At 59.2% G+C, this 27,244-nt stretch overlaps 2 protein-coding genes across 7 annotated transcripts in view; both read left to right on the forward strand.

The window, feature by feature from the left end:
• On the forward strand, positions 1 to 26,384 carry AFAP1L1 (actin filament associated protein 1 like 1). 4 transcript variants are annotated; one of them, XM_054841635.1, is made up of 19 exons: positions 1 to 82; positions 14,637 to 14,765; positions 15,248 to 15,331; positions 15,685 to 15,782; positions 15,928 to 16,039; positions 16,419 to 16,517; positions 17,224 to 17,435; positions 17,803 to 17,982; positions 18,718 to 18,804; positions 19,078 to 19,171; positions 19,317 to 19,469; positions 19,891 to 20,102; positions 20,532 to 20,677; positions 21,090 to 21,168; positions 21,302 to 21,416; positions 21,634 to 21,798; positions 22,054 to 22,232; positions 22,500 to 22,628; positions 23,012 to 26,384. In XM_054841635.1, exons 1-19 carry the CDS (start codon positions 67 to 69, stop codon positions 23,033 to 23,035), a joined length of 2,313 nt encoding a protein of 770 aa, XP_054697610.1. In that variant the 5' UTR covers positions 1 to 66; the 3' UTR covers positions 23,036 to 26,384. The 4 variants fall into 4 exon arrangements, with proteins under 4 accessions (XP_054697610.1, XP_054697608.1, XP_054697611.1 ...); XM_054841633.1 differs by having other exon boundaries at positions 15,176 to 15,331; positions 23,012 to 24,231; XM_054841636.1 differs by lacking the exon at positions 1 to 82 and having other exon boundaries at positions 14,638 to 14,765; positions 15,223 to 15,331; positions 23,012 to 24,231.
• The window catches only part of GRPEL2 (GrpE like 2, mitochondrial), a 15,330-nt gene continuing 13,407 nt past the window's right edge, over positions 25,322 to 27,244 (forward strand). For all 3 annotated transcript variants that reach the window (XR_008579261.1, XR_008579260.1, XM_054841637.1), the window contains exon 1: positions 25,322 to 25,444. Coding sequence is in view for 1 of the 3 variants with exons in the window: in XM_054841637.1 (XP_054697612.1) it covers positions 25,377 to 25,444 (68 nt within the window). In the remaining 2 variants the exon portion in view is untranslated. The remainder of the gene's footprint in view (positions 25,445 to 27,244) is intronic.

Below are 27,244 nucleotides of genomic sequence, written 5' to 3' on the forward strand. Positions count from 1 at the left end.
GCAACCGGTGACACTCGCCCGCCCGCGCCTCCCGGGGCGGCCGGTGCTGCCCGCGGCTCCGGGACCATGGACCGTCTCAGCGGTAAGGGGGAACAGGATGGGACCGGGACGGGCATCCCCTCTCCCCGCCGTGCCGGGCGTGCTTAAGCACGCCCGGCACGGCGGGGAGAGGGGATGCCCGTCCCGGTCCCGGGGGGGCTGGGGGTCGCGCATCCCTTCCCAACCGAGCGGGTGCAGCTCACCGGACTGATGTGGGACCCTGCCCCCAGGGTGCCTTTGCCCTCCCCCCCCGCCCCAGCAGCCCTGCGGCAGGGCCAGTTGGGACACAAACTGGTACCAGTTTCCCTTTGCTGGTCAGATGGGTGAAAAACCAGCGGTTTGTAAGCAAGTCTGTGGGGTGTAAGCACTTGTTAGGGGAAATTATGGTCGTTGAAAAGGAGGTGACTGGTGTTTCCAGATGCAGCTGATTGGATCTGGAGAGTTTCCCCAGCTGGGGAAGATGCCAGTGGTCTTGTAAAGCCATGGAGGGCCTGATCCCCACCCTGCTGGGAAGCGGCTGCGTTCCCACATGTGTGTGATTCCCGCCTGCAGCTTGTGGCATTGGGCTCACGTAGCTGTTAGACTTTGATCTGGGATATGAATAAACCTGCCAGGGCTTTGGGCCAACTTTGCAGAGAAGGTCCTGGCTTTCTGCGGGGGCTGGCACATCCCTGGATGGGAGCAGAGGAAGGCTTTCACGGGAATTGCTGCTTGCTGCTGCAGAATGGTGGCCTAGGGCTGCAGAGGAGGAGCAGGTGGTGACATGGTGTAGTACCGGGGTCCTGGCCCTTGACCAGTCCTAGGAGGTGCTGCAGCAGCACCAGCCAATAATGATAACAGAGGGGCCAGGGGCATTGTTCCAGCTCTGCAGGCTGGGACCATTCTGAAGTCCCAGGGTGGTTCAGGCAGTGCTGTGTCTGCAGCTCTGGGTCAGCATCAGAAAGACCTTGAGGGTCAAGGGTTCCCCTTCCCAATGTAAAAGGATGGGGTGGTGTTTCCGCAGTGGAAACGCAGCATGAGGAGTTTGACTCTCGGGCTGCAGCTCACGGTGTCAGTGCTTGGAGTGCAGTGTCAGTGCCCAGCAGCCCGGGAGGGGATGGGGACAGGGACAGGGATAGCCTTCCCCCATGGCTGTGGCTTGCCCTGCCTGCCAGCCAGACAGGGTGGCTTTGCCAGCTCTGAAGGAGGGTGAATGTTGTCAATGATATGTGATGCCAGAGCTGTCCTTCAAGGTCCCATAGGACCTCACTGATGGGGAGAGGGCAGAGCAGAGGGTCTCAGCTTCCCCATTCTCTTGCTGTGCGAGCTGGTGGGAGGCTACCCTGTTTGCATCCCAGCCTGCCCCCAAAACCAAACCTGGGACCTCACCACAGGGAAGGGCAGGAGGTGCCCAGTACACTGTGGAAACCATCCTGAAACATTGTGGAGATGGGCCTGGGCATGGTGCTGCTGCTCCACAGGCTAGCCCTGCCAGGGGAGAGCCACTCTGCTGTTTTATCCGCCTTGCTGGTGCCTTCTATGGTAGCAGCAGCAGTGCCTGCCTGCTTTGCTTTGAGTGCTCGTAATGAATTACTGTTGGCACCTGGATGGCTCTTTGCTAATGTAAACCTCCTCCAGACCCTCCTGTTCATCTCCCAGAGCTGCTGGATCCCTCTGGGGGCTGTGGCCCACAAAGGGAAGGTGTGGGGGTCTCGCCAGGTTCCCTTCCCTAGTGCAAGGGGTGCTGAGTCCAGTGGTGGGCAGGAGCTCGGTGCCCTGTTCCCAACCTCTGCCTGCTCTCTGGCAGCCCCTTTCTTCACCTGGAGCTCTGCTCAGCCCCTGTGTGTATCTTGACTTGTTCTTGCTTTATGATCCGCCAACTTCTTCATCCTTTTCTGTGCTCCAGCTGAGCCTGCTGCCTTTCCTGGCAGGCTGGGCAGCACCCGGTGTGGGGCTCAGCTCTACACCAGCAGCTAACCGGGGGAATCGGTGCTGTGGGCTGATGGTGGAGTTGTTTCAGGTTGCGCTGATGGAGGAGTGCATGTGTGCGCGATTTGGGAGGTGGTCTGTGCCAAGAGCCTTTACTCTAGCAGGGCTGTGCTCGCACACGGCTTCTCCTTGTTAGTGACTCTTCCCTGACCTTTTGCGCCACCAGAATTTAGGTCCTGCACTAAACTTATCTGGGGTCTAAATCCAGAAAAGCCAGCGGAGATGTGTCAGGGATAAACTTGGCTCCAGCTCGCCCACAGGAATGGGGAGGCAGCGGGGTTGGTGGGAGGGAGCCCGGATCATTCCTGACCTGCTGCCTGCAAGCTGGCGGCAGGAATCCCGCCTGCCCCACGCACGTAGCCCGGTGGAAGGGGGTGCGGAGTGGGTGCGAAACCCAGACCGGGCCAGCTGTTAGCACGCCAGGCAAGTGCCGAGCTCTCCCCCGCATTGCAGCCATTCCTTCCGCTGGAAGCTCAGCTGCCCGGGGCTGGGGCCCAGCCTGTTTATAGCCAGGAGAGTGCGGGGAAGGGGGCTGAGCCCACCACGGGCTGCCCCAGCCCCACCGTGCGGGACAAGGAGGGGTGGGAAGCTGGCCCCAGGGATGCTGATGCCAAGCGGAGCAGGGAAGCACTGGAGTTATATGCCTCTCTGTATCTTCTGATATCCTTCTACGTGCAACGCTGCCCTTAACTGGGGTGATGGTCTCGTTGTAGGTATTGGATCCCGGTTGAAGCCAGCCTGGCTGCACCAGCTGGGACACAAACTGCCCTGCCCTGCATGTCCCAGGTGCCTGCTGTGACCCACACTGCTGGAGCGGGGAAGGAGCGGGCTGGTGTCCTTACTGACTGCTGCGGGGGTAGTGTCCTCCAGCCAGGGACCCTGGGGACTGTCCTATCTGCCTGGGCTGTCTGGAAAACCTGCCTCTTTCCCGCGTTTGCTCTTGACCTGGAAATGTTGTTTTCCGGTGCAAATGTGCTGAGCTGCGAGGCTGACGCGCCCTTTGCTATGGAGCAGCGCTGAGCCCCAGTGTGCCTGAAACTGTCTCGCCTGCAGCTGGCCGGCAGTTCTCATCCCAGCCCAGGAAAACTTTGTTTAAGGTTTTGAAGAAGTTGTCTTATCCCAAACAGTGGGAAGGCTTTTCAGAGGAGGACAGGGAGTGAAAACTGGGCTAGACCCAAGATTTGCCTGTTGTTCAGTAGCCAAGTAACTTGCTGGGGACAGGAGATAACGATTTAGCAGAGTGAAGGCTTGAAGTGGTTTCTGGCATCCCAGGCTCATGTCCTACCCCCTTAACCCTTCCCTACACCAGCTACTATCTAGTCTGGCACAGCTACAGTTCTCTCCTGAGGAACATGCATCTCCTCCTGCATATAAGGAACCTTAAAATAATGGCACAGCTGTCAGTCCTGCAAAATATCTATTAAACGTCACTCTTCCAGGGCAGCAGCAGGACAATTGGGTTGGAAACCTCCCAAGGAGCTCTGCATTGTCTCTGCCAGCCCTGTCCTGCCACCGTGCAAACAAGGGGCTGGCACCCCCTGCCAGGCACCCGCGGGATGAATAGAGCAGGTCCTGCCACCCGTGGGGAGGGCACCGAGCAGCCACCAACGGCCTGCCTTTCATCACCCCACGGCGCTAAAAGTTGCGGCACTCGGGGAGCTCGTGTCTCTCTGCAGACACTGCGCCGACAATCTGCAGCCTCTGCAGTGGGGAAGGATGAAAACACCTTCTTTGGCCTCCCTCCCCCAGGCTTCCCCCGTGGCACGGCTGCTGCAGCCCCCTCCATTTTTGCTCCTGATATGCATCCCATCGCATCAAAGGCAGGCTCTTTGGCAGGCAAGGGAGAACGCTGACATTTCGTAACAGTTTGGAACGAAAACAGATCTTTGCTGCAAGGGGTTTCCATGCTCAAAATACTTTTTTTTGAAGTGGGTTTCATGCGCATGTGATCCTGGAAGTGATAGGAGGAAGCTCTGGGAGATGCTGGTATGCTCTGATCACTGGCAATTAGCAGGAGATGTGTAAGGAGCAGCTTTAAGAATGGCTTTCGTTTTCCTCTGGGTTTTTTTGGACGCCAAACCCACCCAACTTGGTGACTGGGGAACAGCCCCTTTTAGGCTCCTTGTCCGGTGGGTTCAGCCTCCCATTTTCATGGGTCCCAGCATCATCTTGCACTTTGGGAAACCAAGGTTGTGAAGGACAGAGCCAGGAACAGAAGTTATGTAGCAAGAGGTTTGATAGCTGGTTTTTGCATCCTGCGTTAAAAGCAGATACAGTGAACCAGTCCCGGCATTGATGGAGCCATCGGCAATAACCAAAGCAGTTGCATCTTCCCCTGTGCTCAGGCTTGTCAGCTTTCCTGCTGGGATAAACTGGCTTTCCGCCTCTCCACCCCCACCCCGCAGGGGTTAAGCGCGTAGGAAATGCTGTCGGCCGGTGGCCTTGCTGCTGCACCTGATGCTCCCGGCAGAGCTGGGCAAGGGAAGGAAACGGAAGGGCTGTTCTCAGCTGAGAAAATACGCTCATCCTGCTCTCCGAGGATCCTCCAGGGCAGCACAGCCCCGGCTCCTGAGCACAGAGAACCCCTGCCATGCCCTGGGAGCATCACTGTCCCGCAGGGACAGGGCTGGGGGGGCCACTGAGTGGGTCCCAATCCCCACCCTGGGCAGGGCGGACTCGTGCCTGGTGCAGCCCCCAGACTCCTGGGCATTGCCGGGGTGAAGGCAGGGATGCCCACAGACACCTGCTAACGCAGGAGGCTGGGTGCTGGGCACTTGTCTCGCTCCCCCTGACTCCACAGGGATATTTCCCCCATAGGGAGTCTGTGGTTTCTCCTCCCACCACCTCTGAAAAGAGGCATCTGCATTGTGCAATGTGGCTGAAAGCATTCCGGGAAGTGGAGCTGGCTGGTGGCTAATCCACCAGCTCCTTCCTGCAAATCCTGCGTCCTCCCTGCCCACACCCTGCTAGGTGAGGGTCCTGTACCCTCCTCTGCTTCCAAGGGTCCAGGCACAATCTGCGTCGTGTGACTTTTCCTCCTAGAAACACGTAACAGCCCTGCCAGCCTCCCCGCATCTTGCTCCTGTGGGTTGGGTATTGCACCCAAGATGTTTTGGATCTTGGCTTTGGGGAAAGGGGAGGCACAGGACACAGAGAGCAGCCTTCTGGGATGCAGGGAACTTTCTACCCCCATCAGTGGGGCTGGGGTGTCCATTTTGGAGATTTGGGGGCCGGAGAACCCACCCGGCCTGGGGTGGTGATGTGGCCGTGCCTGCCTGGGCACAGGGCGGTGGGGAGGGCATGCCCATGGGACAGCCATCCTCAGCACTGGGGTGCTGAGTCAGCGGGTTTCCCACTACCGTACCTGCAATTAGCTGTAACTCCTGCTGTCCTGGAGGCAGAGGTTTGGTGGAGACAGAGTGCTACAGAGAGGCGAGAGCTTCAGGTGCCCCCAGCTCTGAGCTAGCTGCATTGGGAAGGTGCAACCTGGGGAGGCTTCCCAGTGCTCTGCCCATTGCGAGGGGGGGGGCAAATGGCTGTGGCGCTGGTCCTGGGGCCTCTCCCGCTGTCGGAAGGGAGCCTAGGCCAACCTGCTGCTCCCTACGCTGTAGAGTTTGTTTGGAAAAGGCCAACGCCAAAATTTTGGTTGGAGAAAATACAGTTTATTCTGGGTTCTGACTAATCCTAACACCTCCCCTCTGCCTGAAGCTTGTTTTTTATACATTACTCAGCAGGTCTCACCCCTGCCTGACTATTCCTTTAAAGGGCATCTCAAACCTCTCTTTTTCATTCATTATTTAAATGTGTTCTCCAGCCAGCAGCCTCCGAGCCCTGCTCCCAGGCTGGCCCAGTGGAGCATCCTGCCACCCGCCCGCTGAGGCTGGCACCCGGTTTCGACATGTCACCTGGAAGCACTGAAGCTGGTCCACGCAGAGCTAATTGCATTAATTGGGTTGAACTGTGGCTGGAAACAACTTGTACCTGGGGTTAGGAGCCCCCCCCGGGGTTCAGGGGGCAGAGGGAGGAGGCTGCCTGTGCCCTGCCTGAGCAGGGTCACTCGGCGATATCTCACCTGGGTGCTTTTATTTGCTCAACTTCTTGCTGTGTTCAGCAGTAAGAGAGGGTGATCCCAACCCCCCCTTCTCCTCTGGGGTGGGGGCAGCTGGAGCCTCTTTGGGTTAGAGGGATAAAGTTTGCTTTTGGTGAGCTAAAGCAAACCCCCACAGTCTTCCCCAGGAGACAGAGAAAGGGCAGCTAAGCCCTCAGTGGAGGGGGAACAGGGTGGTTATCTGCCTGGGTCATAGGGGATGTTTGTGGGTGATTTAATCAGCCTGTTAATTATTACCTGCACCGCTCCTGAAGCTGCTCTGCTTTGATGCAAGCTGCTGCGAGGAAGGACATACCCTGCAGCCCAACAAGGGCTGCCCCAGGGATCTCCTCTTCTCCAGAGAGCCTCTGCCCCTCCGATGCCCCGCAGCATTGTCGGGGGCTGCCTGGGGAGGTGACACCCCCCCATGAGCCCAAGGGACTGGGGTGCCAAGCAGAGCAGGCAGGGTGAGGGTGCTGCAGCCCTGGGGGAAGGCTGCAGCTCTGGGTGTGCAGTCGCTGCCGCTGAGGGAGAGATTTTCCGCCCGCAGCCATGCTCTGAGCGTGGGCATCGCCAGCAGAGCCTCGACCCAGCTTGGGGCTTCACGGCAGGGCAGCACCCCTCCCTCTGCGAGGGCTGTGCTGCTGGCAGGGCACTGGGTGGGAAGGGAACCACCATGATCCCCTTGTTCTCCGGTTTCTCCTTTAATCCAGTTATATGGAGAAGAGGCTTGACTGGCCCCCCAGCAGTGAGCGATGCTTTCTGCAGTGTGTGACCTGGCAGGGGCATGAACACGGGTGATAATCTTTGCCCTGTGCAAGTTCTGTCAGCCTGTAATTATGCTTCTCTCTATTCAGGACTCCTGTTTTCATGTGTAAGACTGTGGGGAGGATGTGAAACTGCTTCTCCTTCAGAAAAGAGCGCATTGGGATGGGGGTGTTTGGGGTCTTGCTCCTGCGGCTGATTCCCTCGTGTCTGCGCTCTTGGCATTGGCTGGGTATGCTGCACAGAGCACCAGCCCCTGGGTTTGTGCTGCTACTCCCCTCTCCGCTTTTTTGGGGGTGGCAAGGACTCCGATAAACTGCTTTGGCAGCACAGAGGGGCAGGCTGAAGCAGGAGGGCTTGGGGAGAGCCTTGCTGAGAGGGCGGCTCTGCCACTCTGCCCCAGGTTGGACTGGCTGCTGGGGTGGGCGAGCGGCTGGGAGCAAGGCCATGCGATAAGGCTTTCTGCAGAGCTATTTATACTGGGGAGATGAGCTGCTGCTGGCAAAGGCACGGGGCCAGACGCAGGACCCTTCACACAAGCACCGCTGAAAGCGGCTGAGCTGGCCGTGCCGCTGGGGCCGTGCCGGGAAAGGAATCCCCCCCCGAGCTGCTGTCAGCATTGGGGTGTGTGTCTGGAGCTGATGGGGAAGAGCTGAAGGAGGCTCAGCAGACACAGCCAGGGCAGCCTTCTTGCTATTTCACCTCTCTGGTTGCTCATCTCCCCCTCTCCCAGGGCTGGAGCGGGACGGAGGGGCCCTGTGGACCCTCACAGGCTCCTTCGTGTAAGGAGAGAAGCCAGCGGGTGACTGTGCCCAGAGGGAGAGCTGGCGGGGGACCTTCTGTCCTCTTGAGCAAGCAGGTTTCACGTTCATCTCCTGGGATTGATTTTCCAAGGTTATCAGCTAAGGATATTAGTTACTGTAAGGCCATGATGATGAGATCCCTAGGAGACGTGCGTCTCTGCCCTGCGGCTGCAGCCTGGCTTGGTGGGGCACGAGGTGTGCGTGGGGCGGTGGGGAGGCAGCGGGGAGGTGCTGGGACTTTGGGGGATAGGTCAAAAGGTTTGAGGTCACCTTGTGCTCTGCAATGCTCGGGGGTGCTGAGGTGTCTGAGCTGGGAGCCACTGGGGTCCTGGGCTAACAGCAAGGGGGTTAATCACAGCGAGGGGTGGGAAGAGGTGCTGGCTGGGGCAGTTGGAGAGCCAGGGAGGGTGGGGGGGGTCCCAGCCATGCAGGAGCCAGCCCCAAGTACTCAGGCTCCTGCTGATATTGTCGGATGCCGAGTCAGAGGTGCTCCCCCCATCCGCCCCACTCAAGGGGCCCTTGTTTCCAGGGAGGAGATGATTCATGTGCATCGAGTGGCCCCTTAGCAAATCTTCCACTGTTACAGGATGTTGTCAGAGCTCAAGTGTAATCATTAATGGTTGGCTTTTCTCTAAAAACCCTCCGGGCTGGAGCACACCAAGTTGCTCCGTAGCTGTACAGCCAGCCACGTTTGAAGGAGGAGGTGCTTCCCAGGCTGGTGGGGCCAGGAATGCCAGCCTGTCCCAGTCATCCCAGTTTGCCCCACACCCAGGTGGTGATGGCTGGCTGGGAAGCTGAGCCTGGCTGGCAGAGATGCCCTGCTCGCCCCTGCTGCCTGCCCGGGGGCTGAGTGCTGCCCTTCTCCTGCCTGCTTGGCAGGGTGCTCCTCCTGCCTGCACCGGAGGAGCGGTGGCCGCAGGCAGGGTGCAGGCAGGCGGCAGTCTGTCCTCCTGTCTTGTGCACAAAGGAACAATTCTGGGAGCGCTGCACCACCCCCGCCAAGGCACTTCCTCACCGGCTGCGTGCCTGCCTCCTCCCCATTGGAAAGAAACCTTCTTGGGAATGGGAACAGGAACAGCCCCGGGAGCTCAGCAAAGAGCTCAGGAGGACATCGTCTTCCTCAAGGAGCAGCAGCAGGGGAAAGCTGGCCCCACCAGGGTGGGAAGCAGCGAGCTGGGGCTGGAGGAGGCTGCCAACACCCACTTCAGGCATCGCCCCTCTGGTGATGCCCGCAGCCTGTGCTGGGGCAGGAGGAAGCTGGGGACAGACAGCAAGGTATGGAGGCACATCCTGATGCCCAGGTGCCTCTTGCAGGCACCCCAACATCGGCCCATGGAGAGGGCAGAGTGGTTTATCTGCTGCAAGCAACTCCTCCAGCTGCGCTGGGTCTGTTTGTCCCACAGGGTGGGTGACCTCCCTCCAGGGCTCCTCCTGGGGCTTGGGGCGTCTCCACTGTCGTCACTGGGTGCTGGGGTAGCCCCTGGCTGTTCTCCCTTCCCTGGCCCACACCCCACCTATTTATGGCATCCCAGGAGCTATAAACATTTGTTTACTGCTGGTGGCAGCTCTAAGCAGCCCTGCGCAGGCAGGGTGTCCCAGGGCCCTGCCTCCGCCAACAGGAAGGATTTATTTTTGCTTGGCTTTTATTTTAGCTACAAACAATGGCCATCACTCCCAGCATCCGATTTCCCCCCGGCCCCCCTCGCCCCCAGCCTTCACCTGGCGCAGGAGGAAGCGTGTCCAGGGGCAGGCAGAGGACAGGAGAGCTGTGGCCGCAGGACAGGGGGTCCCCATGCACCTCTCACTGCAGCAGCCTCACAGCATTATGGTGCTGTGAAACAGCATCTCCCCTCCCCGGGGCTCTCTGTCAGGCTGCAGACTGGCTTTGCTTGGAGTGACAACTCCATGTGCATTATCTTGTCTTTCCCCCTGCAAAAGCTGGGTCTGTATACCAGGAAACTCCTGCTTTGGCTTGGCCAGAGCCTCCTCTTCCTCCTCTTCCTCCTCTTCCTCCTCTTCCTCCTCTTCCTCCTCTTCCTCCTCTTCCTCCTCTTCCTCCTCTTCCTCCTCTTCCTCCTCTTCCTCCTCTTCCTCCTCTTCCTCCTCTTCCTCCTCTTCCTCCTCTTCCTCCTCTTCCTCCTCTTCCTCCTCTTCCTCCTCTTCCTCCTCTTCCTCCTCTTCCTCCTCTTCCTCCTCTCTGCAGGATGCTGGAGCAAGACCTGACTTTCACTCCTGTGACAGAGCAAAGGCCAGGGAGGGGGAGATGGGCTCTGCAGCTGCAGGCTATGCCCAGACCCTTATCTCTGCACTGTGGAAGCAGGTCCCCAAAGGGGGTCTAAAAATAGAGCTGGCCTGGGTGCAAGGTGGAGACAGACAGTGGGGTGCTGGAGGGGACACAGCTCCTCTGCCAGCGTCGTGCTTGGTGCTGCTTCTAGGGCAGGCTTTGGCAGCAGAGGAGATACTGCTCTCTTGTCCTGAACACCAGCAGCGTCCTGGTGCTGGTCCCCTGGCTCACCCTGTCCCAGCAGAGCTGCCCTGCATCCCCCCAGCCCATCCCGCCTGAGTTAGCTAATGCTAAAGCCATCTGCTGCCACGGCTCCTGGCCTTCCCAGGCTCGGAGACCTCACTGACATCTCCCCATCCCACTGCGGCAGCGGGACAGGCTGCAAACCTGGAGAGGAATGAGTTTGCAGGAGGGGAGGCTGGCGTCGCTCCCTGTCCCGAGATGCCTGCATCCGAAGCCTGAGCCCAGTGAAGCAGTGCAATCCCGCAGGATTTCGGTTGCAAGAGAAGCCCCAGAAGAAACCAGCAGGTGGGAGCCATTTGTCAGTGCCAGAGGCAGATGCGAAGCTGGAGGTGTCCCACGAGTGAGCAGTGGCTCCATGGGCCCCCGGGGAAACACTGAGTCCTTTCTCGGCTGTGTCACTGTGGCCACTCTGTCTGCCGCCTTCCCCCCAGGAGCCCTTTGATGTCCTGCCGCAGCCTCCATCCCCAGGCTCCGTGGTTTCACACCTCGGTTGCCAGAGCCCTGAGGGCAGGGCTTGTGCACCAACACCAGCACCCATGCGCCCACCCCCGGCACATGAGCCTGATCCCCTGCCCACCGCAGCGTGGGCACAGACACGGACGCAGGCTGGTGCGGGGTCTCTACTCGCTCCTGCTAGCCGTTGCAGAAGTAATGTGCCGGTTCTTGCTTGCCAAGTGACCTTGGGTCGGTCACATCTGCACCCGCTGCCCTCCACGCAGCAACCCTGGAGCAATTTCCCCTTGCTTCCTGCAGCCACCCCATTAACCTCATTTAGGCTGGGAGCCGAACTAGCGTAGGAAATGAATTCCTTCCCTTCCTCCACAACCCCGAGCAGAGGCTCAGCTCAGCGAGCCACACGCCCTCCTGGGATCACAGACCTCTTTGACAACCCCCACTCACCCCCCCTTGTATTTTGGAGGATGTTTAACAAGGGAGACGGAGGGGACAGCTCAGCTGGGGGGAAACAAAGGCGCCTTCAGTGCTCGCCCCGCGCCGTGCTTCGTGCGTCCCAGCTCAGAGCTGGCGCTCGGGGCGTTGCTGATGAGCTCACCCGCCTGCCATGCCGGGTGACAAACCTCACTGATCGGCTGCTCTCGCTTCTCCTGTGCAGCAGGGTCTCCTCGCCATGCACGCTGCCTGCTTTGTCGCTATTAATAGAAATGTGCTTGCCCTTTTGCCCTCCGCTGGTCCGAAGCCTTGACACAGGAGCTGGTAGCTGTGATGGGAGATGCCCTGCAGGCAGGGGATGGAGATGCTGGTGAGCACCATGGCCTAGGTTTCGGTGTGCTGCGGGAAGCTGATGTAGGGTGTGTGCATGGTCCCCATCTCCTCCGTGGGAGCTCACGGCCCGCTGAGAGCCAGCTGAGCTGGGGCAGCAGGAAGATGGGTAAGTGTCTCCCTAGGTACTTGCAGGTGCTGGGTGGACAGGGGGACATCTTTCTTTTTGTCCCAGCTACTTCCTTGCTAGCCCCATACCCCACCAAGCCCTGCAGCTGCATCCTGGACAAGGCAGGGGAGGATGTCTCACCTGGAGACCACCACTGCATTGCTGAGCAGGAGCCTGCTCCCATCCTGCCTGAGCAGTGCTCTGCAAACACCCCAGGGAGGATCTGCCCCTCTTCCCTCCCTTCCTGCCTCTGCAAAGAGAAGGCCATGGGAGCTGAGTGCTTACCCTCGCTCATCACACGCACGGGGCTCTCGCGTGGCCGGAGCCAGTCCCTACCCCAGGAGGTGCATGCTGGAGCGGGGCAGCGAGTGGAGCATCAGCAGGACCTGGGTCCCATGGCTGCCTGCTGGCTGTGGAGTTTCTTTTGCTCAGGGAGCAGGAGTCCTGCTCCCCCTGTGATTGCCCTCTCTTTCCCCACAGGCTGGAGGATGCTGCCAGCTCCCCAGGCTTGCTTGCTCCTTCTGGGGCTGTGCTGAGGCTTCTCCCCCTGCCTGGGGGCTACCTGTCCTGGTTTGGCCTGCCCACAGGAGGTGGGTGCTGGCAAAGCCACCCTTGCCGAAAGGGCTGAGGCTGCTGTTTAGCTTGGCACTGGGGAGGGAGGAGGAAGCAGAAGGTCTGCAGAGATAGAAGCTGGGATTGCAGGAAGAGGCTTGTGAGCTGCATCCTGCTTTGTGTCCTGGGGAGGCAGCGATTTGGGGCAGGGCACGTTGTCTCCTTGCCCAAGGGCTCATCTTGGCCGGGCACTGATCCGTATCAACCTACTCGTGTTGGGTTCCCCTTCAGCCAAAAAGCTTTGGAAGAGCAGTTGGTTTTACCGTGCTTTCCCTGCTTCAGGCAGCAGTGCCTGCCTGGTCCCGGGGGACTCACTCTGTGCTCTGGGCCACGGCTCATGGGGGTGGAAGGTGGGCACCCAAAATACTGGGTCAAACCTGTAGCAGCCCAGTTTTTGATGGGTGTTGGGCAGAGTGGATGCAGTGTTTGGATAGGGCCCAGCAGAAGCTCGTTAAAGAACATGAGTAACAAGGATCCCAGCAGCAGCACAGCATCCTGCCCTTCCTCTGGGAAATACGCCCCATGCCAGCCCTTGCTGCTGCCCAGCTCTGCTTTGCTGGGGCCCTTCCCCTGGCAGAGCTTGGTCAGTGGTGGGGATGGGTACAGCCTGGGCAGGGTGTCCCCAGTGCTCCCTCCTGCCAGGGCACATGTTCTCCCCTCCTTGCAAACCATCTCCATCAGTCAGCACATCCGAGCTGCCTCTGCAGTCACCTCTGGCCTCTCCTCCTGTCCCTGGAGACCCAAAGCCAGCTGCACGCTGCCCCAGCTGTGCTGTGATCACTTTTGGTTGCTGCCAAGAGAAGGGATCCTGCTCACGCTTGCGCTGGAAGAAACAGCAGCTTTTTTTCTCCCACCGTCTGTAGCTTCTGGAGTTGCAGGTTTGCTGCGGTCCCTGAGCTTGGCCTCCCCAATGCGGGCCATCTCCTGCAGGCGCTGGACCCTGCAGGAGCTACCCTGGATGCCAGTGGAGCTGGACAGGTACATGGTCCTGGGTGTAAAACAGGAGCTTGGCTTTGGATCCAGCTCAGTTTTGTCTTAGCCTGCTCAGAGGAGATAAGACACAGGAAGAGACCTGGGATGAGGATGTCGGTGCATGTGCAGAATTGGGTGTGTGGGAATTTATGAGAGATTTGGAGTCCAGAGCTCACCTTGTTCAAGTCCTCCCCATCCTTCCCATCCCTGGGCGACACTTTTTCCCAAAGCTGTCAGTCAGCTACTGCCAGGACCATAAGTACTGCTCTCAGCGATGATTTTATTTTGTAGTCCTGCTCTGATATGCAAACACCCAAGTGTTTTCTGGAGCTTTGCTGTGTGGGTAACCCCACAGCTGCAGTGCGCTTTTGCTTCATAAAAACTAGCCCATGAATCACCACATCAAAGTCAAGACTGACATTTTCATGTGTTGTGCCTGTAATGGTGATTTGCAGCGAATTCTCTTCTCCTGCTCTTTGCTGGGCTCTCCCCATCTCTCCTGCCTGGCTCTGTCTGCCGGGCTGATGCTGTGTTCGGGTGCGGTGGCAGGTGCTGGGATCTTGCAGAGCGACGGGGAAGCAGATGAGCGGTGGCTTCTGGTGCGGCTCCTCTTTGCCAGGACTTCAGCTGCTCTGACCCTCTTGGCCGCCTCTGGGGCTGTGTGTGTTGGACCAAGGCTCAGCTAACACAGAGCCGGGTGGGGAGAGCCCCTCCTGTGCTGCAGTCCCCGTCCCCTCCCTGGGCACCTCTCAGACCACCAGTGTGGGGCAGGGACTGTCCCTTGGGGCAGTGACTCCATGCCCGGAGGGAAGAGTGGGGTGGCCTTGGAGCGGTGTGGGTGAGCTGGAATGATACAGGGGAGGAGTGGCAGCAGGGCAGAGGAGCTGCTGTGGGTGAGCGTGGGGAGGAAGGCTCTAGCCTGCATATGGGGAGCTTGTGGAGGTGGCACTGACCTGGGAGGTCACGCATGGTCTCAGCGCAGCAGGGGAATATGAATGTCCCCCAGCAGGCGAGGCGTGGGGGGACGTCTCCCTGGGCGGCATTGCCAGGTGGCTCTGGAGATGGCATCCAGGTTTCCGTTCCTTCCTTCCTTCCTTCCCTCCATTACCCAGCGCCTGTCACAGCGAGGGGGCACCAGCAGCAGCGATGGACTGTTGGGCAGACAGAAGTGTAGTTTTATCTGCATGGAAAATATGTGTGCTGAGAGCCCTTTGATAGCGATCCAGTAGCCCTGCAGAGCTGGTGTTTCCGTTCATGGGCTCAGCAGGCTGCATCCCAGTGTCTGCGTGCACGTGGAAGAGCCTGTGCACAGAAGGAGCACGTGTGCACTTCGCAAACGCTGCCTGAGCCGTGCTGGGCCAGCTGGGAAAGACCCCTGTCCTGGGGTCTTCCACACATTCCAGCCCCTTCTGTCTTGTCTTAACCCCAACACCCCAACACCTCCCTGGCTGACGGGCTTTTTCCTGCTCCCCCCAGTGCTGGACCAGCTCCTGCCAGAGCTCAGTATCTTGCTCAAACTGCTGGACCATGAGTACCTGAGTGCCACCACGCAGGAGAAGAAGCTGGCTGTCTCCACCATCCTGCAGAAGCTGCAGCCGCCCGCAGGTCTGTCCCCCACTCGTGCCCGATGGCTGTCTCCAGGGGCAGTGGGTGTCCCCAGTGCCTGCTCAGCCCCCTCGGGGTGCTTTGCTCCCCACCTCGTTTCCCAGCTTCTCCCTGCCCCGGGCATGGGGGCTGGCGTCAGCCCTGCCGTGGCTGTGGGCGGGCTGCTCCCTGCGGAAAGGCTGCTTTGCAGAGGTCTTCCTGCCACCGGTTTCTGCTGAGCGCAGGGGTTTCCGTGGGAAGACCAGGACGGCTGTGCACCTGGGGCTTCACAGCCCTCCTCCTTTCCTGCCCTCCTGGGGGGGCAGCAGCATCCCTCGGGGGCTCCTCTGTTCCCCAGGCGCCTGCTCCGGAGGAGTGCCCCATGACACGGTGGGGTGGGCTGGCCCGTGTCCTTGGGTTGGTGTTTGCAGGGAAAAGGGGTGCTGGTGCTTGCCCCGGCCACCCTGCCCACCCCCAGGCTGAGAAGATCCCCTCGCTCCCAGGGAAGGACGTGGACTACATGTACGTCAACACAGCGTCCCTGAGCAATGGCACCAGTTTTGTGGAGTCTCTCTTCGAGGAGTTCGGTATGTGTGGCCAACCTGGAGTGACACCCGGGGGTCCCACTGGGTGAATTCCTGGGGTCCCTGCTGACAATGGGAGCTCTTGGGGTGCCCCAGGGAAGGAGGGTAAAAGCTGCATCCTTTTGCAGTGGGCACTGTCACCCTGGGTGCTTGCTCCCAGTCCCCTCAAGCTGCTTGGGGCTGGCCACGGGAGGTCCACACACACCCAGCGGCATTTACCAGCAGTGCCCATCTCCCAGCACCTTCCCAGCGAAGGGCCATGGGTGCTTGCCTTGGGGGCCCCTGAAGGGCATGGCTGGGGAGGCCAGCTCTGGGTTTTCCTGCTCCCTTCACCCTCTCCACTTACCCCTGGGCAGACTGTGACCTGCGGGATCTCCAGGACATGCAGGAGGAGGAAGGGGACACTGGCGACGGCGTTGGCTTGGAGCTGGCAAGGAACCAGACGGCAAAAGCCGTAAGTCCCCGAATGCCCACCTGCGATGTCTGCTCTGCACCTGCCCAGGGCTGTGACCCGTTCCTGTCCCTTGCCACCATGGCAGCTGCTGGGACTCATCATCCTCTCTGCTGCCTGGCTAACGGCGGTGGCGTTTCTGCCGTAGGTTCCTGTGGACCCTGCTCCGCCGCTGCCCACCACTCCCCCACCTGAGGATTACTATGAGGAAGCCCTGCCCCTGGGCCCCGGCAAGGCCCCCGAGTACATCACCTCCCGCAGTGAGTCCCGCTCTGCGGCGGCAGGAGGGTGGAGGGAGCCCCGCAAGCTGCCCGCTGCATCCCCCCGCCTGCCTGGCAGAGCAGGCAGCCCTCAGCAGGCATGATGGCTCGTCCCAGGGAGGGAAACGTTGCTGCTCTCACCGGGATCACTCCTGTCCCGCTTCCTTCCCACCCCGCTGCACTGTTACTGCAAGGAGTTGTTTGCTCCGGCTCGACTGGGAAGGGGGTGATGGGGAGAGGCTGGAGCCGTGGGGGCACCGATGCTGAGATGCCCTGGGAGGTGTGCTTTGCTCTGCCCCAGCTCACAGACTCGCTGCTCAGAGCATCCTTGGGGGGAACCAGGTGTAACAGCCCCAGATGCCCTCTGCTTCCTCTGCAGACAGCTCCAGCCCCCCCAACTCCATCGAGGATGGCTATTACGAAGATGCAGACAGCAACTACCCCGTCACCAGGATGAATGGGGAGCAAAAAAACTCCTGTAGGTATCTGGTTGCCCTCACCGGGAAGGGGAGAGCTTTGGCAAAGTCCAGCCCCGAGATGGGGGCATGAGGGCTGGGCTGGGGGCTGGGGGGGTTGAGGCTGGAGGACCTCTCACGTGTCAGAGGCTGCTAGGCAAAAAGCAAGGAGCATGGAGTGCTGTTTGTCACGCAAGCCAGAGCCCTCATGCTGCGGAAGGGATGTAACGGGTGCCATGTCTGTCACGAGCATGGGGAAGGGGTGTTCCTGCCTATGCAGCTCTTGTGCCCTGCATCAGCTGCTTCTGCCCTGGCAGAGGAGAGCCGGGGCAGGGACACAACTGCAGAGCCCTGCTCCTCTGTGTCCCGCACAGGAGGTGTGGGGCAGAGGGCCGGCACGTGATCCTCTGTTGCAGATAGAAGGTTTAATCCAGGCTTTCAAAGTTTGAGGCTTTTAAAGAAATAAGCCAGCCCAGGGGTTTGGATAGACGCACCTGGGACTGGCATTTCACCCATGAGCATCCTGCCTGGTTTGGAAGGGAAATGGAGACGGCTGGGATCAAAACTCTGCTGTTTTCAGAGGCTGACGTGGAGTCCATCCACCGCAGCGCCCAGCCCAGGCTCTGTGCTGGAGCCCACCAGGCACAGGGAGCCCTGGCAGCACTTGAGCGTGCCCAGCAGGCAGGGCCCTGGGGTGCCATTTGGGGTGACTCGTCTGCTTCCTTCCAGACAATGACTCGGATGCGATGAGCAGCTCTTACGAGTCGTATGACGAGGAGGAGGAGGAGGGGAAGGGCCAGCAGCTGACACACCAGTGGCCGTCGGAGGAAGCCTCCATGAACCTGGTGAAGGATTGCAGGATTTGCGCTTTCCTGTTGCGCAAGAAGCGCTTCGGGCAGTGGGCCAAGCAGCTCACCATCATACGGGACAGCAAACTGCTGGTGAGCCCAGAGCTGGTGGGGGACAGAAACCCACTGGTGGGTTGGGAGGGAGGTTGGGTCCAGGCTGAAGAAACATAGCACTATCCAAGCCATGACCCTGCCCCAAGGCTGCGACTGCCCTGCAGAGCATATGCATGGGCTGCCCTCGCTTCCCTTGCAAGCGAACGGAGGGCTTCCCTCTTTTGGGACCCCGCAGAGCGAAAGGGCACCCTGCACCCCTCCGCCACCGAGGCCATTGCAGAGACTGAGCCACCTCCATCTGTGCCAGCTGTGAGGGACCCTGAGAGGGACACCAGCTCTGCCTGGCATGGCAGTGGGACAGGCAGGTTTTGGCTGAGCCCTGAGTGGTTCCCTTTGCTTCTCCTAGTGCTACAAAAGCTCCAAGGACCGGCAGCCACACGTGGAGGTGCCCCTGGGCACCTGCAACGTCATCTACGTCCCCAAGGATGGGCGGCGCAAGAAGCACGAGCTACGGTTCTCGCTGCCGGGGGCCGAGGCGCTGGTCCTGGCCGTGCAGAGCAAGGAGCAGGCTGAGGAGTGGCTGAAGGTACCATGGCTACCCCCCGCTTTGCCCAGGGGGGCACAGACTCTCCTTGGCATCCTCCCTGGCTGAGGCGGGGAGGGGGCTGCCCTGGGAAAGGTCTTGCCCCGCTGGAGGTGGCAGGGGGCTTTGCTTCTGTCTCTTATCGGCTGGGGGTGGGCTGGCCAGCAGCTTCCCAGGGCCTGGGCGTCTCCGGCGCTGATAGCCCCTGCGGGGTGGGGATGTTTGCTCTCCCTCTCCTCTTCCCCGTGGCCTTTTCCTGCCTTTGTTCAGGGGCAGGAGGCGGGGGCCGCGGGGAAGGGGCCACGGGTGGGAAAGGAGCCTCTGTGCACACCGCAAACCCGGCTGTCACCCCAAACGTGGGAGAACAGGGTCAGTTTATATGGCCTGGGCGATCCACGCTGTGCCTCTCTGTAAAACGGGGGGGTCAGGAGTTGTCCTGTGCTGGCAGGATGATTGTGCATCTTTGCACCAAAGCTCCTCACCTCTGAGACTTCCAAAATCTCTGACAAAATCTGCAAAACTGGTTGCAGTTTTGAAGGGGCCACAGTGTGTGCAATCCCCCAGGCAAGCTGGGCTTGTGCCCAGAGCAGGGCTCGCTGTCCTGTCCTGCAGAGACCAGGACCTCTCTCCCCATGGTTCAGCCCAGCTCTGGTGTCGAGATGGGAGCGCACTGAGCCAGGGAATGTAGCCCTGGCCCTCGGGTCCGTTTTGAGCAGCTGCTGGGGGCTGTCTCCGCAGGTGATAAAGGAAGCAAGCAGTCCAGCAGCGGGTGGGATGGAAGCCCCCACCTCCCCAGTGATGCCGTGCAAGATGGACCTGGATAAGGTGATGGTTTGTAACCGCCCTGCCAAGGCGCTGCATGGGGCTGCTGCGGCCAAGCCTGGGGAATGAGGGGCCAGGGAGAGCACTGAGCTCCCAGTGCTGCGTGGCGTGGGGGGTCCTTCCCATCCCTGCAGGTCTGCAGGGCTTATAGGGCTCCCCCAGTGCTGGGGGATATCTGAGCCCTAGGCGGAAGGGACGAAGGGCTGATAGTGGCCATCGCTGGGGGCTGTGCAGGGGGGCACTGCTGACAGGGTGCCTGCTCCACTCCCCCCGCAGCGGCTGTCACAGGAGAAGCACACCTCTGACTCAGACAGCGTGGCAACGGGTGAGACTGGCTCCCCAGTGATCCGCAGAGAGCCCAGCGAGCATGGTACGGCCCCTGCCCCAGCCAGGCAGGCTGTCCTCTGGCCAGCGGGGCCAGCTGTGTGCACCACAGCTGGGGAGCATCCTCTGCCAGCAAGGGGTGATACCATGACATGCATCGGGGGCACACAGCTACTCTGTTCTCCTTCCAGGGAAAGGCAAAAAGAGTGGCTTGGCTGACTTGAAGGGCTCAATGAGCCGGGCAGCAGGGAAGAAAATCACCAGGATCATCAGCTTCTCCAAGAAGAAGCCTTCCCCTGAGGACACGCAGACCTCCTCCACCGAGGAGGATATCCCCTGCTGCGGTTCGTGCCAGCCGCTCACGAGGGGCCAGGAGTGGTGGGGAGCTGGCATCCTTCCCTCCAGCCTGGCCCTAGTGGGGACAGGTGGGGGTAAAGGGCAGTGGGATGGGGGTAAGGTCACCAAGATGATGGAGAGCTGTGACACTCCCTTGGGATACAAAACGGTGCCTGGTCCTGGCTCTGCAAATTCCCGTGGTGCGTGGGGAAGGGGCAAAGGGTCACCCATGTCCCAGCAAACAGGCTCAGGTGACTGTGTGGCACTGACCTGCCCGCTTACCTGGACCCAGGGTGTCCCAGCTGGCTCTCTGTGGGGAAAGTGAGGCACAGAAGGCCCAATGAATAGGGAGCCATGTCTCGTTAAAGCCTGCCTGAGGTCCGGCCGAGCAGGCACTGAGACCCTTCCCTTGGCCCTGCTGTCCCCCAGGCTACCTCAGCGTCCTGGTTAACCAGTGCTGGAAGGAGCGCTGGTGTCGCCTGAAGGGCAACACCCTCTACTTCCACAAGGACCGCACCGACCTGCGGACCCATGTGAACGCCATCGTCCTCCGGGGCTGTGAGGTGGTCCCAGGGCTGGGCCCCAAACACCCCTTCGCCTTCCGCATCCTTCGCAATGGGCAGGAGGTGGTGGCACTGGAGGTGAGCGGGCAGTGGGGCAGGCAGGGTGTGCCAGTCCCGTGAGGAGGGGGTTGCCAAGCTGGGGGAGAATCTCCTGTGATGACCAATGCTTGGATGCAAGCAGTGCCTTGTTTTCCCCTCCCCTGCACGTTAGGGAAGCCCAGGACATCCTTTGGGTGAGCCGGGGGCAGCTGCGCAGGTATTTGCAGGCTGGAGGCAGGGAGGAGGCTGGCAGGGCTGAAGCAGGCAGGTTGCAGGGGGTGGCTGAGGGTTTGGGACTGGGACCTCCTGCATGTGCCTGTGTGCTTTCTCTTGGACCCTCCTAACTCTGGCACACACGCTTCGTGTCAGAGGGCCCTTCTCCACAGTGGGGCTTTGCATCAGGAGGCAGGAGCGAGGGCAAGGGGCCGGGAGTTGGACATGCACCCCAACCCTTTCTCTGTCCCACAGGCAAGCTGCTCTGAAGACCTGGGCCGCTGGCTGGGTCTCCTCTTGGTGGAAACAGGCTCGCAGACAGCACCGGAGGCCTTGCACTATGACTATGTGGATGTGGAGACGATTGCCAACATAGTGACGGCTGTGAGGCACTCCTACCTGTAAGGCTGCCCTCCCGCTGTGCCATGGGCTGGGCAGGGGCCGTGCTGGGGGCAGAGTGTTGGGCTGAGGATGGTGATCTTCAACCCTGTGTGCTCCCTAGAAAAGGCATGGGCTGGGACAGGGTTTGTGCTGTGATCTCAGGGAGGGCTGGTGTCCCAGGGGTTGACGGTTCCTGGAGCAGGGCGGTTTCCCTCGGGCAGGATGGAAAGCGGAAGGTGTTTCATCAATGCTGATGAAGGACTTAAGGGATACACACGGTAGCGTAGAGTAAGGTAGGGCAGAGTAGGGTAGGGTAGAGTGCTCGTGAGTGAAGCTGGGAGAGCAATGCAGGGAGCCCTCTGAGATGGAAGGGCTTACTGGGAGGCTGGCAGGGATGTCCTAGAAAGGAAGACCCCATCCCTCCTCCTGCAGGTGGGCCAGCTCCTCCCAGGACCACCAGCCAGACTCTTCCCGCGTGGTGTACGATGACGTCCCCTATGAGAAGGTTCAGGTGAGTGTGGCTCAGGGGTTCACCCTCTCCCACCACTGCGGCCAGGCTACAGAAGATGCCCTGGGGAGCCCTGGCCAGGCTGCGATGGCCCCGCGAGTGTTTCAGCACGCTCTCCCTCCCGTCCCTGCCGCAGGCCGAGGAGGAGCCGGGGCGGCCGGCAGGAGCCCAGGTGAAGCGCCATGCCTCCTCCTGCAGTGAGAAGTCACGGCGGGTGGACCCACAAGTCAAAGTGAAGAGGCACGCATCAAGTGAGTGGGGGTCCTCAGCTGCAAACATCAGTTTGGTGGGGGACCCTGGCCTGTGCGGGAGGACGTTGTTCCCCCAACAGGGTCTGTGGCCAGGCTGGGGCCGGCCAGCTCCAGCAAATGTGCGATGGGTTGTGCTGCACCATCTCAGCTGGACCTTGGGTGGCATCGGTGCAGCTGGGGCCAGAGCCTTCATGACAGGCTCTCCTCGTGCATGCAGACGCCAACCAGTACAGGTACGGGAAGAACCGGGCTGAGGAGGATGCCAGGCGATTTCTGACGGAGAAGGAGAAACTGGAGAAGGAGAAAGCATCAATCCGCAGCGAGCTGGTGTTGCTGCGGAAAGAGAAGCGAGAGCTGCGGGAAGCCATGAAGGGCAGCACAGGTAGGCTGGCACTGTCCAAGTGCTGTGGCTAGGGATGTTTGAAGGCGCTCGGGTCCAGGGGGAAGGCTGCCGAGCCGGGGTGGGATGGGGACGCTGGGCCGTGGTGGCATTGTGGCCATGAGCCACAACGGCTGCAGCGTGCTGCCGGGCTGGCAGCCCCATCTAGCGTCCCGTCCAAGAGGATGGGCGGCTCCTCTGTCCCCGCGGCCTCATCCTCGAGTGAAGATGCTGAGCTGGGCACGCTTGTGCAAGCAGGGTCAAAGCTGCAGGACCTGGAGCAGCGGGTGGTGGTGCTGGAAGAGCAGTGCCGGCAGAAGGAGGAGCGCCGTGTTGACCTGGAGCTCAAGCTGACCGAAGTGAAGGAGCGGCTGAAGCAGTCGCTGGCGGGAGGGCCAGCCCTAGGGCTGGCTGTGACCGGCAAGGCTGAGAATGAGGTATGCACCGCTTCTTCCTCACTCTTGCGGCTCCAGCTTCCCTAGTAATGGTGCTTGGGGTGGTGGGGGGAGCAGCATGTGGGGAGGAGGGGACATCCCTGCTGCTTTGTCCCATTGTAGATAGAAGTGGGAAGCAAAGTGTCAGTTAGGTTTGGCCATACCAGCTTTGACCTCATGACAGTTTGTTGGTTTTTTTTGTTTCCCCCGGCTGTCCCTGCTCCCTGGGTCTCCTAAATCCTCCTCTTCCTTGCTCCCCCTTTTCCACAGGAAACTACAAACAAGCCGAACGGGAGCCCCCCCGAGCACTTGGTCCCCGTTAACTCTGCAGCTGAACTGAGGAAGAGAAGTCCCTCCATCCTCCCTGCCAATAAGGGAAACGTGCTGCGAAAGGCCAAGGTCCTGCTTCGCTCCCCCTCTCCTCTCCAGCTCCATAGGAAATCTCATTCTTCATCCCATTCCCCTTGCTTGACCATGAAATCTGGGGACCAGGGATGCTCCCTACCCCAAAAACAAAGGGTACTGCCAGGGTCACCTGCAGCCAGGCTGGCCCAGGTCAGCAGCACTCTCTGCAGGTTTGCAGGGAGATTTGGGAGGTGCAGGGCTGGGTGAGCAGAGGGGAGAGCATCACCTCTACGATGACTGGGGCAGCAGTGGTTCTAGGTTTTGAAGATGCTGGGGTGGTCCAAAGCACCCAGTGGGGAGGGATGCCCTTGAAGGGCTCAGTGCTCACTTCTCCAGTGATGTCTCCTCATCCCCTGTGTTTTTTCCTTTCTCTGCAGGAATGGGAAAAGAAGCAGACTTAAGCCGGGCTGCGGGAATGCCTACCGAGCTCCCACCGGACACTGGGGCTCACGGAGGAGCTACAAGCCCCCTTTCTCCAAGGCGCCGGGAGGGTGCTGGGAAGGCATGGGGGGAGAGGCACCCTCCCACACCCCACCACTTCGGCACCGTCTGCCTCGTGGGCAACACTATAAACCATGGGGAAGGGGGCGGGAGGGGGATTTGGGAGGTGGGTGGGGAAGGGGAGTCCTTTGTGGATCAGGGTCGCATACTACTGGGGAACCCATCTCTGGGGGGGAGCCTCCCCTGGGGCCAGGAGTTCGGCACAAGCTGTGTGTGCCCATGGTGGTGCAGAAGGAAGGAGGGAAGAGCCCAGGGGCTGGCAGTTGGCACTGACTGGCAGGCTCTCTGATTTATCAGGATCAGCATGTGCCACCCTGGGGATGCTGGAGGCCAAGCTACCACTTTCCAAAGTGACCATGGACTCATTGGGGTTTTTTGGCCCCCTCAGTGTTGGAGTTCATGAGCTGCTCAGGACCGGACACTTTGGAGATGCTGATCATTCGCCCTGCTCACTGCTCCCAGCTCTGCAGGGTCTCATCTCAGGGTTCCTCATGTCTCGAGCTCACTGTGCCTCAACAAAGTGCCCTTATCCAATATTTCCTTCTTGTCCTCCAGGCAGTAAGGGTGAGGACATGCTGGCTTCCCTTGGGAATGAACGAAGCTCAAGTGTCAGCATTTGAAAGCAAATTAACAGCAGATACTTTTCAATCCTGCTAAACAGCCAAGTGCTGCAACGGGCTGAGGCTGGAGGCAGGCCGGCTTTCTCTGCCCTAGCCCCACGCCAGCTTTTGGGGGACTGGGGAAAGGGACAGGGTTGTCCCCTGGCCAACAGCGCAGTCACGCCATTGCTGCTGCAATCACAGTTTGCCAAGGCATGTGGTCAAAATGGAGTGAAGGGAAGTTTAAAAGATAAAAAAGGTGCTGTCAAATGAGGTGACTGGAACAGAAAAGAGAAATACAGGAAGGTCATTTAGCACACGCAGAAACAAGGGATAGGAATATAAGGGAAAGGCCCAGGCTTTTGTGCTAGGAACAAGGGAGCAGGCCCATCGCCCACTCATGCTAAGGACTGCCACAATTAACCTTTGGACCTCACTCTTTCAAAGCCCTCTTGTCAGAAACTAGGTAAGCAGCATTTAATAAAAACACTGGCACTGGCACGCCCGTCCCCTGGCTGTAGGGAGCACGAAAGGTAAACTACTGCTCACAGTGAAATGGGCCAGGACGGGTCTGGGGTGGGCTCGGCATCCCTGCGGCAGCAGCTGCCGGGGCGGGCAGGCTGGGTCAGTGACTGCAGTTAGCTCAGAGCCACGAGCTTAGCTGCCCGCTTCCCTGGGCTGGAGGGGCTCCCCATCCCCCAGGGAGGAGGTGCAGGAAAGTCTCCTCATCCTCAGCAGCAGCTTCCCCATGCTGGTTGTCACTGTTCCTGTCCCCTCTGGGACCTGGAGCCGCACTGTCCTGTTTCACTTCAGAAATGGGTAAAAACCCTCTCAAAGCATCACCTCTCCTGCTAAAGAAGCAAGGACCCTGTGTCCACAGTGGGCAGAAATGGAGCTGGACCACCACAGCCTGTGAAAGCACATCATAGAATGGTTTGGGTTGGAAGAGACCTCAAAGCCCATCCAGTTCCAACCCCCTGCCATGGGCAGGGACACCCTCCACTGGCCCAGGTTGCCCAAAGCCCCATCCAACCTGGCCTTGAACACTGCCAGGGATGGGGCCTCCACAGCTTCTCTGGGCAACCTGTTCCAGTGCCTCACCACCCTCACAGGGAAGAATTTCTTCACACAGATTAATGTTAAATCTACCCTCTTTCCATTTAAACCCACTACCCCTTGTCCCAACACTACACTCCCTGATAAAGAGTCCCTCCTCATCTTTCCTGTAGCCCCTCCGTGGACACAGTCCTCAGTTAAAAGACACACTTGGCCAAGGTTTGGGGGTTTTTTAACGTTTATTCACCATGAGATAAGAAACACCGTTTCTTCCATCTCAGGTCAGCCTACCGGCCCAAGCCTCCCTCAGTCTTTATTGAACAAGAGGCGAAACCCGTCCCGTTATTACCGCTCTAAGCTGCGCAGCCAGCAGCAGCAGAAGCAGCGGCTCAAGCTCTGGTCCCGCGGTCCGGGCCCTCGGGGGCCGGGGCAGCCGCGCGAAGCACCCCGCCGGAGCTGCCCGCGCAGCCGCACTGCCTGCCGGGACTCGTAGTCCGCGCAGGGGCTTCTGGGAGCTGTAGTTGGCGGGCGGCGCCGGCGCGTCCTTCCCCTTCGTCAGTCACTCCGTCCGTCGGTCTGCGGGGCGATGGCCGCCCTCTCCCTGCGGCGCTTCGGGACCGTCCTCTCTCTCGGCGGCGCGCCGCGGCGCGGCAGGTACGTGAGGCGGTGTGAGGGGGGCTGTGTCGTTCCCCCTCCGTCAGCCGTTAACGGTAGTGGCGCTGACCTCTCCCCTCCTGTGGCGGGCTCGGGGCGAGACGTGGCAGCGCCCCGGGCCCGGTGAGGCGCCGCGGCGGGGGTGTGGGCCGGTGCGGGATGCCGCTGGAAGGGCGCTGTGCCCCCCGGAGGTCTCCGCTTTATCCTTCATGAGGGACACGCTGCCGGCCCTTAGCTCCTCAGTAGGCCTGGAACAAAAAAAGGCTCTCAAAAAGCAAGTTCTTTCCTGGGAAAATGACCTTTTGATGAAAAATTCATTTTAATTTTTAGGGAGAAGCGTTTCTGTGGTCAGTAAGTCACATTGTGATGATGTTTCCTGCCGTTACACATACCCATGGGTGATTTTTGTGTCTCTTCTTGCCCATCTGTACCATTTATTCATTAATTATATATGCTCCTCAGGTTTTATTTTTGGTAATGATGCAGTGCCTGAACTTTCAGCATGTTTTAGATGGTTGAGGGAAGAGGGTCCATTGACTTATGTCAGCATTTAGACAGAAAAGCAGTGTCCAGTCATATTTTTGAACATTGTGGAATATTGCTTGTAAAAGGGAAATCCATAACAGGTGCTTTGGTTATTTGAGTGAAATGTGGGCAGATGAAGAAAAAAGTCAAAATGCATGTTAGTTTATCCTAGAGTTTTTTCTCTGAAAAAAACCCAAACAACCAAAAGACCATTTAAATGCAATAAAATAATTCTACAGCACATAATAGAAGCATCTATGTTTGTGGCCAGGTGAAACAAAAGAAAGTCAAAATGCATGTTAGCTTATTCTAGAGCTTTTTCCCCTGAAAAAAAACCCTGAAAAGACCACTTAAATGCAATAAAATAATTCTGCAGCACATAATGGAAGCAACTGTGTTTGCAGTTAAATGTAAAGATGTGTGTCTGAAAGTCCTTCCTCTTTCATGTGCTCTTATATGTGTGAAAACTGCTTCACCTCTCTCAAAATATGCACCAGGTTTGAAATAGGTGACGTTATCTGATGGGAGCTGAGCAGGCTTCCTTCATGGAGGGTCACCAGGACTTGCCATCGGTGTGAAACTCTTTGTACCAAGTTCTCTGGCCGTGCCTGTGTCGCAGCCAACAGGAGTGGCTCTGTACAGCAAAGCGGTGGGTGGTGCGGCCCAGACACCCGTGCCGTATGCGACCCAGGAACTTCTTACCCAGGACCAGCTGTAGTCTGGGAGCTTGCTGCCCAGTTTACGGCCATCCTGCGTTAAGGTGCGCTGCACAAACTTGTTCTCCAGTTTCATCGAAGAGGAATCCACGTGGTATTAATCTCTGGTATCACTCCCTGATGAAACAGAGCTCAGTAATTGGGAGTAATTAGGAGATTTCCTACCTACTGAAGCACAATAATCAGAGCTTTAACACTAATGCAGATGTTTCTGTGTGTCTCAGCACTTGCATGCTTTGTCATGCTGATTTGGGAGGAGGAGGAGGGAGTGTTTAAGGAGAGATGGGGTACGACCCTTGTGTTCAGAGGGAGCATGACAGTCGGTTTGGGATGGCTGGGTGTCATGCCTGTGCTCCAGAAACAGAAGATACTTGTTCTGACCACAGAGACCTGTTCTCATCATTCAAATTCTAATCTTTAAGGACAACTGGCTTAAACCATATGAATACAATCAACTTCTCTGCTACCGCTATCTATTTGTCTTTATGTGACATCAGTTTGTAAATTTTTTTATATCACTATCTTAGTTGTATAGTCCCTTCACACGCTCTGGGACTTC

The sequence above is a fragment of the Grus americana genome, chromosome 14, assembly GCF_028858705.1.
Source record: "Grus americana isolate bGruAme1 chromosome 14, bGruAme1.mat, whole genome shotgun sequence".
Classification (NCBI taxonomy): domain Eukaryota; kingdom Metazoa; phylum Chordata; class Aves; order Gruiformes; family Gruidae; genus Grus; species Grus americana.

Bases quoted from the DNA above. Each gene is read 5' to 3' on its own strand.
- AFAP1L1 (XM_054841632.1), top strand. From the start codon at position 14,788: ATGGCTGTCTCCAGGGGCAGTGGGTGTCCCCAGTGCCTGCTCAGCCCC. The intron at 16,518-17,223 runs GTAGGTATCTGG...GCTTCCTTCCAG, and splicing joins TGGGGAGCAAAAAAACTCCT to ACAATGACTCGGATGCGATG. The intron at 20,678-21,089 runs GTAAGGCTGCCC...CTCCTCCTGCAG, and splicing joins GCTGTGAGGCACTCCTACCT to GTGGGCCAGCTCCTCCCAGG.